General features: G+C 31.7%; 1 protein-coding gene across 1 annotated transcript; it reads left to right on the top strand.

Annotated features, from left to right (window-relative positions):
* The first annotated feature begins 11,559 nt into the window (after positions 1-11,559).
* On the top strand, positions 11,560-12,472 carry LOC123206432 (DNA damage-repair/toleration protein DRT100-like). The gene is made up of 2 exons (XM_044623629.1): positions 11,560-11,899; positions 11,994-12,472. Exons 1-2 carry the CDS (start codon positions 11,650-11,652, stop codon positions 12,446-12,448), a joined length of 705 nt encoding a protein of 234 aa, XP_044479564.1. The 5' UTR covers positions 11,560-11,649; the 3' UTR covers positions 12,449-12,472.
* The last annotated feature ends 864 nt before the right edge of the window (positions 12,473-13,336 follow it).

Here is a 13,336-nt window from a genome sequence, read left to right as displayed (position 1 = left end):
GTATTAATAATCATAATATGAAATAGAATTATAGAATAGGTGTAATTGTGTAATAAAAATAAAATCACGAGATTCGAACTTAATAAAAAAATAATGTAACACAAATCTGTAAATAGTATTGTTGGTCATGTTATTTATGTTGATTATATATTTTATTATAGAATTAATTTAAATGGTTGGATATGCTTCAATTAGACACGAGGGAAAGTGGATAGAAATAGGTGACAATGTAATAAAATATGTTAGAGGTAACAGAAAATTGATTGAAATTCTAGAGCATACAATATTCCAAGGATTAATCCAAGTGGTGAGCAAAAAGTGTAACATAGATTGAAGGATATTTAACATTTAGATAAGTATAAAATCAAGACATCTTGACAACGACATCCTTGTTGAAATTTCTAATGATGAAGATGTTAAAGTTCTTAATGACTTGTCTAACCTCTTTAATGATGATAGTTATGAGGTTTAACAAGTAGATAAGGGTTTACAAGGTGGTGAGTTGAATAGTTATCTAGAAGATCAGAAGATTGATTTAAGAGGGATTCAAGATACCAAGATCAACCGAAACAAGAATTTTCTGAGAAAGATTTTGCATACTTAAATGATGTTCATGTTGATGTATTGTATAGTGTAGAAAAATTTGTTTATGGCAATGAAGAAAAATTTCCAGATTGGAGTGAATTTGATAGAAAGTTTATGCATGATATTCTCATCGAGGAACTGGAGTTTGAAGAGAAGACACATGTTAATGAAAATATTAGAGGTACAAGTAGTTTCCCACAAATAAATCCTGATAGTGGGAATATTCGTATTGATGCATTTCATTGGTTACCACCTTTTTTTGACTAGTCTTCTACATCTAGAAGCCTAAGAGTGCAAAGAGATGGTGATTCTCTAAAAATTGGTACATTATTTTCAAGTAAATAATATGTCATTGATGTGATAAGTCGAGGTGCTTTTAAGAAGGGATATCAGTTTGGAGTACACAAGTTAGACACACTTAGATGGGAGGTTAAATGTCACAATGAACAATGTAAGTAGCATGCATGAGCAATTAGGGTAGGAGAAAGTGATAGTTTCGAACTATATCTATGGATAGCCAACCACATGTCTAAAAGATCAAATATTACCACACCATAGGCAAGTAGGGGCCAGAGTTTTAGGGCAAATTTTGAGGTCTAGATATATATTGGTTGATGTTTATCGATCAAAGGAGATCATTGTAGACATCGCTGACCGATGTAAAATTGATATATCATATGCACAAGCATGGCAGGCGAGAAATTGGGTACTTCAATCATTGAGGGACATACCAAAAGAGTCGTTTATATTGTTGTTAGAGTATTGTTATAATTTAGTACGTTGTAATCTGAAAATTGTGACACATACACTAACGAATGAGCAAGAATGATTTAAATACTTTTACATGACATTGGGTTGTAGTATCCATGCATTCCAACAACATATTAAGCTAGCCATTTATACTAACGTTGTCTTCTTAAAGGGTAGATATCTGGGTAAATTATTTATCGTTATTGCATTGAATGGTAATAATCAGATATATTCATTGGTTTTAACATTGGTCTCAAGGAAGATTATGACACATGGTGTTAGTTTTTAACAAAGTTAAAGGATTGTTTGGGTGAGGTACCTCATTTAGCAATGATTTCAAATTGACATATCAGTATATTCTCTACAATGGCTGAAGTATTCTCAGGTGTGCATTATAATTGTTATTGTCATCACCTTTACTGTAACCTGCGATCTAAGTATAAGAAGAATGTAAAAGTTGCGTGGATGTATTAGAAAACAACTAAGACATCCACAAAGTATGAATTTCGAGAGATAATAAAGTCATTATCCTGTATGCACGTTGATACAACAACATACTTGTGTGAGGTAGGTTTTGATTAGTGGGCAAAGGTATATTTTCCAGGACATATGTATAGTATAATGACTACCAATATCGCTAAGTCATTTAATACACTTGTTAGACACGCTTAAGGTTTATCCATTATTATGCTTATCAAGTTCATTAGAGGTATATTACAGCGTTGGATTTATGAAAGGAAAAATCATGTAAGTAAGTGCATATTCAATATTATAACATGTTATAAATATGTTTATGTATACTTATACTTAATTACTTATCATGTCTATTTATATTTATATGATTTGAAGATACCTGCACCAAGTCGATAACACTTTGGGTAGAGAAAAAAATTGTCAAATATATGCAAAAGTCTTCAAATTTAGAGGTATGTCCTATTACATCTTAATAGTACAAGGTTCTTGGTAGTGGCAAATACGATGGTGTGGTCAACCTTACAAAGCGAACATGTACATGTAGAAAATTTCCACTATCATAGTTCTCTGCATGCATGTCATCGCTATTGTCAGATATATAAAGCTCACCACTTGTGTTCAATGGGTGCATCTATACTACAACACCGCCTTTTACCATGCAGTCTACGCAGAGATTGTCAATCCATTAGGGGATTAATCAGATTGATTGCATGCAAAGAAGGCAAGCATTATCCATCCATCATCATCATGTAGGACATCCAGTAAATAAAAACGGATGTCCTTTATAAGGATAAGTTGTTGAACAACTTTTTTGTAAATGATGTCACAAACTGGGACATATAAGACAAAATTGCAAGAGTCCTATTTCGATACCTAGTTCCATACCATCAAGTTCAGCAAGTAAAAAGAAAAGTATAAGATAACTGCACTTGTAATTATACTTGTTCATTTTGATATAAGATTTGTGATTGTACTTGTTACTTTATATATAAAGTTTGTGATTGTAATATATTATCTTTAAAACTTGTGATTGTATTTGTTAATGTATCTATAAGATTTTGGCTTGTAATCATTATATATGTCAATGTTGATTTCATATATCCATTTTTAGTCATTTTTTGTTCACTTAACCTATCAATTATAGTAATTATATACAGGACAAACGCATACAACTGAATAAATATATAGACATGCTAACACATAAAATATATGAATGAATAAACATATATATATATATATACAAATGTTCATAATATAAAGGTCAATCAATACCCTAAAAAAATAGTTGTGTGGCTAAATGCATGCGTAAGCATAACGAGTCCTCAACCTCAAAAGATAATGGTCGACCAAGTGCCAAACACTTGATGTAACATAACATGAACACACTATAATCACTTGATAGGGGTGTCTGTTGCGGTATATCCATCACGCTATGCAATGCAAATGGATCGTCCTGTGAAGTACGACATGCGTAAGACCAAAATGATGTCGCAACTAGCAAATGTGATATCATCAACGTATACCCTAACATCTTTCTACTAAATATTTTTGGATTAATAGTAAAACTCTATAACGAGTCATAAACTATGATCTTCGACTCCTTCAAATCTAAGACGTCTGCTACCTAATGTGTATTATCAAAGTTTATCGAGATAAAAACCTACACACATTAATAAAATACATATATTAGACTTTAATTCAATAATCTTTGTAAAGTAATTGATTATTGAATTTTGACCTCATCCACTACACCCCAGGGTTGCAAATGTAAGTCCAGGAGATACTCCACATCTATCAATCATGTGAAGAATGGAGAAAACTGGTAGTTGTGCTGATCTTTCATCCACGCGACCTACTTATGAGGAATGTGTGCAACAAAACAACCTAAAACTATTGTCTAGTTCTAATAGACCTCTGTCATAACATTATACTGTCATCGACGTAATAATCTCAAAGATGAATCTATGTGCCATTAAAATAGATAATATAACATTATCACACATCTGAATGATATTCTATAATAAAAAACAAAATTAATTGATCAAGTGAACTCACCTCATCAGACAACCACCTGGATGTGTCCATGATTGTACCTTAGAAGGCAAATTTGGTTCTCATCCTTATGTCGTATACCTCCCGTTTCTCAAAAAGATCAGGTTCTACATGCCACTTCTTGAAAATTTCCTTATGCTCAGTACTCGATAATGGCATAACTGGGCTTACCCATTAGATCCGTGGTTTTAATGGATTTGTGTATACGCTACAAACGAGATGATAATGACAATTTATATTAACAAAATAAATAATTTTTATTAGTTAATCTGACAGTTTATCTCAACTATCGAAGAAGGTGATAATGAGGAATCCTCAAGGGGTGATCTATCGTCGCCAAAATCTTGTAACAATATTAACATTTTATGTTGGTTAATCAAAGTGTTTAACAAAAATTACAAAGTATACAATTAACAATATATATATCTCTACTGTCGAAATAGGTGTTAATATGGGATCCCCCTAGATGTGGCCTCATCAACACCAGGACATTGTCACAATGTTGACAGTAATGAGTTAATAGAGAGTCAATAATCGAATGTATAATTAAGATATAATATTAACAAATAACGTTATACTAACTTGAATCATCATAGAAGGTGTCAATGGGAAAACCTTATAGGGTGATCTATCATCGTCGATATCCTGTAGTAATATTAACATTTTTTATATTGGTTAATAAAAGTGTTTTACGGAGATTACAATGTCTATAGTTGACAATATATGTAACTCTACTATTGGAACAAATGTCAATATAGGATCCCCCCTTGATGTAGCTTTATAAACATCGGGACACTGTCACAATGTCGACAGTAATAAGTTAACAGGGAATCAATAAACGAATATTAAATTGTAATATAACATTTACAAACAACATTATACTTACCTGAATCATCATAAAAGGTGTTAATAGGGAAACCTCATGTGATGATCTCTCATCGCCCACATCAAAAGTCAATATGAGATCCTCTGTGGATGGTCTCTCAACAAAAAACTGACGTTGTAACAATATCAACAATCACGAGTTAATAAAATACTAAAAGTATTTATAAAATATTATTTCTAATATACTCAAAAAGTTTAGCACTTACCTCGATAGTAGGTAGAGATATGAATATTAGACTCCCTCTTGGAATATCTGTATAGAGATGAGATCATGTGTCCTCTATACAAGTCATCATGTCCTTCATATAAGTCATCCTATCTTTCATATGAGTCAATCGATCTAAGATAAGATTGTCTTATTGTGCCAATACAACATCGAAGTAACGAATGGAAAAATTTTGTCTAGTGACAAAGGGATCATCTGACATGTGCTCGTTGGCAGAGGGTATAATAGAGGGCTTCGATGATATACGCTCGTCAAAAAGGGTCGTAACATGGGTATCGACAGGAGTGGGTTTGGTGACAAATGACTGAATAAGAGCCTCGATATAAGTCGGAGCAACCATCGAAGAAGCAACATCAGAAGGACTTGATGATGCATCTTTTGATGAGGATAAGAGTGATGTTAATGAAGAAGAATATCTATTCAACATCCTCGTGTATTAGACAATGTCGTCAAACCAGTCTGCGGTTTTCTCCATCGAAGATAAAACTAGCGAGAAATTAACATTATTCCTATAAATTTTTGTTTAAGTAAACTTTGTTATTATACCTTATACATATTTTAATCAATAACAAATTATTACTTACTACATCTCCAATGAAAATAGTTGAAATAACATCTCATCCCAAGATGTCTTTTGTGTGCCACCTCAACATCTGGACAAATCTAGAAACTAGTGTGATATCCACCCATCGATGTAGTGTGTCAGTGTCTCTTATATCCAAAACTGTAATTTCAACTTAAATCTATTACTCTATAAAATTACGATCGTGTTAAATTAATTTTATCTTAATCACAATTTTTTTAAAATTAATAAATGTCATAATTACTTAGAACGCTAGTGGAAATCTCATGATACCATATTGTTTCATAAGGTTTTCCTTCTTCTTTATTGGGTTGAAATTCATAGACATTCGAGAGATATTATTACAAATTGATTGATACATCATTTGTCACACCCGACTCTTATGGGTATGCATTGAACCCATCACGATGATCAATCAATTGTAATATCTTCTAGGAGATTGTTTTCCTTAAATTACTCCATAATAATCCCAAGTGAAGATAAAACAACAAGACCAACTTTACTGCATTAGTGTCATTCTCCCCCTAAGGCCTCTGCTAGAAAATGTAACTTAAATCGACATATGTAACTAACTTATGCCTGTAAAAATATGTATGGTGGATCTTATTTGTGGCATTCGATGGAATATATATGTTAATATCCAAAATATAGCTGAATTGAAGACCTGTCATAATGGCAAACTTACACAGGCTATATAATACCCTCAAGTACATTTTAGGGGTATTTCTGTCTTTTGACCTTGTTTTGAGATATTTCCTATTTTAAATATATATATATATATATATATATATATATATATATATATATATATATATATATATATATATATATATATATATATATATATATATATATGAAAATAAAAAAATAAAAAAGACAAAGAGATAAAAAGAAAAAAAAAGAGATAGGGATTTATATAAACAGAAAAAGAAGACAAAACAAGGAAACTTCAAGATTTTCTATCTTCTCCTGTAAAAACTCCAGCAGTCAGCCCTTACCTACTTGTTTTCTTCATTTTTAGAAGGAAAGTGGATGATTTGAAGAGTTTGAAAGAAGAGTAAGAAAAGAAAAGAAGAATAAACACTTTTGGAGCTTGGTAATCAAAAGATCTCTTTCTTTTTTCCCTCTTCCTATGTTTATATATATTGAATGCATATTATATGAATATGTTAGTATGTTTTGATGTTGATTTAAAGTGATTTTGGTGCTAAAGGAAACAAGACAAGAAAGAGGAAGCCAACTTGCAAAGATTGACTTGAAACAAGGTAAGAGATATCATCCTTGATATGTTGCATGTTTTAGGCTTTTGGTTCATTGGATCTGTGTTATAAATGATGATTTGAAGTTGAGAAATGTTGTTTTGCTATTTGGGATGTCTATGTATGTGATTTTGTACATGGCAGAAAGTTATATAATATTTACAATTTTACCACTGAGTTTGTCTCATGTTTTGGCTATCTTATCTTATGAATCATGGGTGCTATTATAGCTTGTTGGAAAGCTCTTTGAATCCTCTTTTCAATGTTGTATAGCTTCTATGAATTAGGGATCATTTGGACTGGTAAATATTGTATGAACCACAAGGACTACTTCACCAAATAAACAGAGGAGGCAGTTTTGCCACTAATTTCATCTCACGTTTTGACTATCTTATCTAATGATTTATGAGTTCTATTATAGCTTGTTGGAAATTTATTTGAATCCTCTTTCCAATGATATATAGCTTGTATGAATTAGAGATCATTTGGACTGTTAAATATTGTATGAACCACAAGGAGTGTTTTACAAATAAACAGAGGAGGCAGTTTTTGCCACTGATTTCGTCTCACGTTTTGATTGTCTTATCTAATGAATTATGAATGCCATTATAGCTTGTTGGAAAGCTATTTGAATACTTGTTTCAATGATATATAACTTGTATAAATTAGAAACCGTTTGGACTGTGAAATTATATAAAAAAGATGGATGTCCTGTCAAATGAACAGGGTTGTGAACAATATTTTCACCATTTTGGAAAGGAAAAGAAAGAAAAGAAAAGAAAGGAAAGGAAAGGAAAGGAAAGAAAGGAGAGAAAAAGAAAAGAAAAAAAGAAAAAGAAAGAAAAACAAGAAAAGGAATTTAGGGCTCAAGATTCAGGGGTCATCCCAAGAGTAATGCCTGGTGAGTTATGAATAAATTTAGATTGAAGCAAAATTAGTAAGATATAAGCCCACATGCATGCTATAAACTATGAGGGGACACTTTACACTACACCGCCCGTCGTAAGGCACATCTACAGTAGGACACGTCTGTAGTAGGACATAGACCCCCAGTAGGGTCTGCTCGCAGTAGAGCTCAATTCAGATTCAGAAATGGTGTAGTGAAAGAAAGAAAAAGAGCTCGAGCTTAGAAAAGTGTCAAATCTCTATAGTCAGCTTCCAGAAAGTATCAAATAGACACTATATGGGACAAAGTATGACCCAAATAGTAAAGCATGAACTAGATTATCCCTTCGATTTCTTATGGGGGTTATGAGTGAGGTTGAGTCCCGAGAGTAAGTTAGAACAGGAAAGGAAATAGTTTACTTAATTCTTTCCCCTTACTGAGTGTTCTTATCACTCACTTTCTTTTCTTTCATGATTGCAGGTACAAGTGATCGAGGTAGCTGCGAGGCAGGGTTAGTTCAGTGTAAGTAGATCTGGCTGGAGCAGATTATCTTTGGTTTATATTACATATATATAGTGGCATGTTCTTGTCGATTTTTGACTTTTTGAGATTATGGCATAGTTGTATATGATTACTCTTTGTTTTCAGATGCTTTCATATGAGTTTTCATATAAGTGTATACATCTTTTGTTCGCTTCCAAATTTTCAGTTTTCTTGGAATACTTTCTAAACATTTTTAATGATGCGTTTATTTTAAAGTATTTTAAAAAGAAAAAAAAATAGACACTCCGGATATTAATTAATAACATTTCTCCTTCGGTGGGTAGTACTTCTAGGGAGGGATGTTACAGACTAAACCTTATGTCAACCTTATTAACTCGAAACCATAACTCATTACTCGAGTTCGCCTTATTTACCAATCTTATGATGAATGAGTGTATTAACACTCTACTAAATCAGTTACCCTTAAGGTCTAAAAAGTATCCAAAACAGATACACTAAAACATTTGTAACTGTTGCTCTGTTAATATATTCTTAATCACAACTCCCACATTTCTATATCTATACATAGTAACTTGAGTCTTGAAGTGTTTTTTCATAGGGAATCTGATTTCATCATTTCCTTCATCCATTTTTCTCTTTTGTCGAGCTCTTTTTTAAAAAATTAAGTTGCAATTATATCAATTTTATATTAGAAATGATTCAATTTTGAACATAGATGCATTATTCAGAAAAATAGATCTCAAATTCAAATTCTACACATAAAACAACCTTCAAATGCAAAAATTGCAATTTGCCCCCTTATATGGAAAATATCAAAAAGCCTATAACTTTGAAGAAAATACATTCTGCCCCACCAAAACCTACTATGCGAATTCATGTGGTAAAAAACTTTTAAAAGGCGTATTTTGCACCCCACCACACGAATTCGCGTGTTAACGAATTTTTCAAATTTGTAATTCTACCCCTCCACATGATTCACTATTTAAAAACTCACATTTTGGCTCCCAACCACACGAATTTGTGTGGTTCAGAAAGTTTGAAAAATGCACAAAACCTCCCCGTCTCCAAGAAATCTCACCATACAATTTCGTGTGGTCAACAAAACATTCACGTGGTGACTACCAATTTTGTGTGCTGAGATTTCACCTCCCAAACTTTATTTTTCAAATGTCATTTCAACAATAATAAACTCTACAATTAATCTAACATAAAAGCCCTAAGGAAATTTATCAAAATTATCAACAAATCAAGCAATTTCATCAAATCTTTCAAATCGAAACCCAAAGTCTAAACACCCAATTTTCACATTCAATTGATTAAATCTTGCACTGAAATGCATAAAGACATGATAAAGATTGTTTTACTAATGTTTTTATCTATTTTCGTCGTCAGAGACATCGCGACTGAGAAAATTGATCAGAGAGAGTCTACGAAACATGTGGCTGGGTATACGATTTCGTGTGGTTGAAAATAACGATTCGTCATTTTCTTTGATTTTGGCGTGAAAGGCATTTTCATCTTTATAGTGACATAGAGCATTTTTGTTTAAAATTCAAAAAACTGGATAATTTTATTGTACACTCCTAAATTTTGAATAATTTAATTAATTTCCCTTTGAAAATTGATTCAAGTTATAATCAATAATTTTCTAAGTCGTTGGCACTAGCAATTTCAATCATACAATCAATCTTATTTCTTGGTCAATCAATAGACAATATTAACAATTAATGTGACTAAGACTACGTAATTGGTTATGTGAGAGCTCATGAATGAATTGATTGGTCAAAATGAAATTAAGGCATGTATCTAGAATTGACTTCTTGGTTCAAATGCACACTGCAATAATTGAATACGAGACTCAAGAAACTTAGATGAGAAGCAACATTTGGGTATGTTGTGGTGCCAAACTAAAGGGCAAGGGGTTAGGGGGAAATTGAAGTTTATAACAATGTAAGGTAAAACTTCACCTATTGGGTTAGTTAGTGTATCTTCACTTATTATCTAGCCCAGGTTTGACACTTCCAAAATTATAAACTAAACTAAAGGGTTTATTTGATTGATTGGTGATAAATTAAATTAAATTAAATGATAAAATAATCTACCCAAATTAAAAGGGATTCGTTTGTTTGGAACCTGGACTTGTTTTTGGACTTTTTGCTCTAGTCAAAAGAGACTAAGATAATAATTAAACATATCCATCTCTTACCCACCACGGGCATTGGATTATATTATTAATATATTCCAAAAATGGAGGTGCGGTTAGGTATGCTTCCTTTAGGCCGTGCCGATTTGACCAAAGCTCCACAAATTGCAGTTAGGTTTGAAATTAAATTACATTGATAACCACACGTTTAGTTTGGATAATTATTATTAAAATTAAAAAATTAATTTAAAGATAAATTATTTAAAAATTATTAATTATAAATAATTATTATATTTTATAAAATTAAATAAGTATAAATCATTATTATATTTAATTAGATATAATAAAATAATATTAATATATTATTTTATTTAAATATTTTAAATATAATATTAAATTAGTTATTATATTAATTAAAAAATAATATTAATAAATAAAAATATAATTATAATAAAATAAAATTATTTATTGTACTATTATTATTAATAATAAATAATATAAATAATAAAATATAAATTATTAAAATAATTTTTATTTATTGGGAAACAGACGGCTCTTGAGTTTGAAATTGACCGCTGTTGATGTGCACATGTTCTAGATGACACAGGCACAGCTCCAAGTACAAAGCTTTATCACTTTCCCGTAGAACTTTCACATTCCTAGGCACCCAACCGAATTGGCGGCGTATTTAATCTGCTGTTTTTGTAGAATTACTGAAGTAAGTCCAAGCCATGCATCTATTAATTATTTATTAACTATGTAGTTAATTACCCAATGCCCATCATTATAACGCCTTCCCTTCTATAGCATCAGTAGTTAGAATAATTTATTTATTAACTATTGTAAAATTACGTGTTCTCAAGAAATAATTATAAATAATCTTAATTGGTGTAAAACCCTAATTAATCTACAGTCTATTTTTTATCATAAAATATAAAATATTTCTATATAAAAAATATCATGAAATGAATCTCATCTCAAGTGTTCCATCTCTACTAAATGCAGGCCGCAATTATTGAATATGAGACCTGACATGATACAAAATTTGCCCGCAATTACTATGTTATGCATGGTGAATTTCTCCACCGCATAAAAGACTTTGGTATACATTACATATTAATTTTAGAAAATATAGTCATTTTTCTTGACTTTGGAGGTAAGAATGCCTATAAATACCCCCCCTCCCTTTGTATTTTAATCATATTTCTCTCAATTGTTTTTGCTCTCTTTTTCTCCTTTCCTCTCAATTCTCCTTTAATATATTTAGATGTAGCAAGGCGCCTAATTTAGTTAATTGCCTCAATGGATTCCTCAATAATCTTTTCTCTCATTGTTATCTTTTCCCTGTTAGTTTCTTCTGAAGCCTGTCATCCAGTTGACAAAGAAGCTTTACTCCATTTCAAACATCAAATTATTTTTGATCCTTATAATCTATTACAGTCCTGGACCTTATCGTCAGACTGTTGCACGGATTGGGATGGGGTATCATGTGATTACTCGAAAAGAGTGGTTAATATGAGCCGTCCAGGGGGTCTTCATTCCTACATGACAGGTGTGAAATGAGATTTATTCCTTTATATGATCTGATTCTAATTTGATTGATTTAATTTGATTTATTATATATTATTATTTTTCTTACTTGACAGGAAACCTATCGTCATTTCTTGCCAATTTATCAAATCTTCAACACCTTGATTTCAGCAATCTCAAGGATTTGAAGGGCCCAATACCGCCAGAATTTGGCAATTTACAAAACCTCGAAACATTGGTTTTATCCAGAAACCAACTGTCTGGCCCAATTCCGAAGTCATTGGGAAAACTGACAAAATTGCGAGTATTGGAGCTACAGGGGAATGGTCTTTCGGGGAACATACCAGTTGAGCTTGGTGATGCTAAGGCGTTGACAACAATTTTGCTCTCAAACAATAAGCTAAGTGGAGGCATCCCAGAGAATGTGATGAATTTGAAAAATCTTAAAGATTTTGATGTGTCTGGCAATAGTCTTAGCGATAGGGTTCCCCCTCATAAAGCTATATTTCTGCATCTTCATTCAAAGATAGTCGCTGTTGGTCACCATCTACCCATTGTTAATTTTCGATGATGAATAAATAAGGATTCATGTAAAGGATAGATGTTTTATCTGATATTCAATGTATATTTTAATTAATGTTTTCATTTGTTCCATTTTTCTCGACCCCCATCAAAGTCTAAGGGCGATCTTCTCCGCCTCCAGCCCACTTGGTCTTCCCAGTTCCTTTTCTCCGTCGCTTCCATTTGTCTGGCATCCTCTGAATAATCGACACTTTCTAACCCAAACACATGCGCGTCTCACGTGAAATAAATTTGCATGTTCAGTTTTATTCGACTTGCGTAAAAGTCTAGAAGCGGCCAGCTTTGAATTAAAATTATTAAATTATAATATATATATACCCCAAAAGCGGAGTTGGTCAGGCAAGCCTCGTTTTGAGAATGTTGGTTGGCTTGACTTGGCTTTATATTGATTTGACTCTTTTGCTTGTAATCTTGGACTTACTTAGCTACCACTGTTTATTATTGTACTTTGAGGATAGGGATATTAGTCCCTTTCCATTTGACAATTTTTCTTTCTTTCTTTCTTGCTTTAATAAGCCGTGCAGATTTTACCATGAATGTCAATGAACGTTTTCCTTGTTCAGGACCTTTCATCGTCCAATCCAAACGTCTTCTTCTTCTGTGCCTTTCCAACACACAAGACCTCATTAATTTTAAATTCTATTCAAATTGATTGAAATTTGAACTTGAATATTCAAATTAAGTCTGCAATAAGCTGGATAAGACTCAATCTCGTGATTTTCTAATTTGATGAGCTCACGGTTTCATTCAAAAATGTCCTAAAAAATTTAAAATTTTACATTTATACATCTAATAATTTTATTCATTAATTTTGAATATAAAAAAATAATTTATATATATATATATATAAATTGAATTTTATTTATACGTATAAAGC

The sequence above is a fragment of the Mangifera indica genome, unplaced genomic scaffold (genome assembly GCF_011075055.1).
Source record: "Mangifera indica cultivar Alphonso unplaced genomic scaffold, CATAS_Mindica_2.1 Un_0036, whole genome shotgun sequence".
Classification (NCBI taxonomy): Eukaryota; Viridiplantae; Streptophyta; class Magnoliopsida; order Sapindales; family Anacardiaceae; genus Mangifera; species Mangifera indica.
Note: the sequence above shows the minus strand (reverse complement) of the source record. Positions and strands in the feature narration are given on the sequence as shown.

What these genes read in the sequence shown, in the direction of transcription:
- LOC123206432 (XM_044623629.1), top strand. Translation starts at nt 11,650, where the DNA reads ATGGATTCCTCAATAATCTTTTCTCTCATTGTTATCTTTTCCCTGTTA. An exon ending in TCTTCATTCCTACATGACAG is followed by an intron (nt 11,900 to 11,993) that starts GTGTGAAATGAG and finishes CTTACTTGACAG; the next exon opens with GAAACCTATCGTCATTTCTT.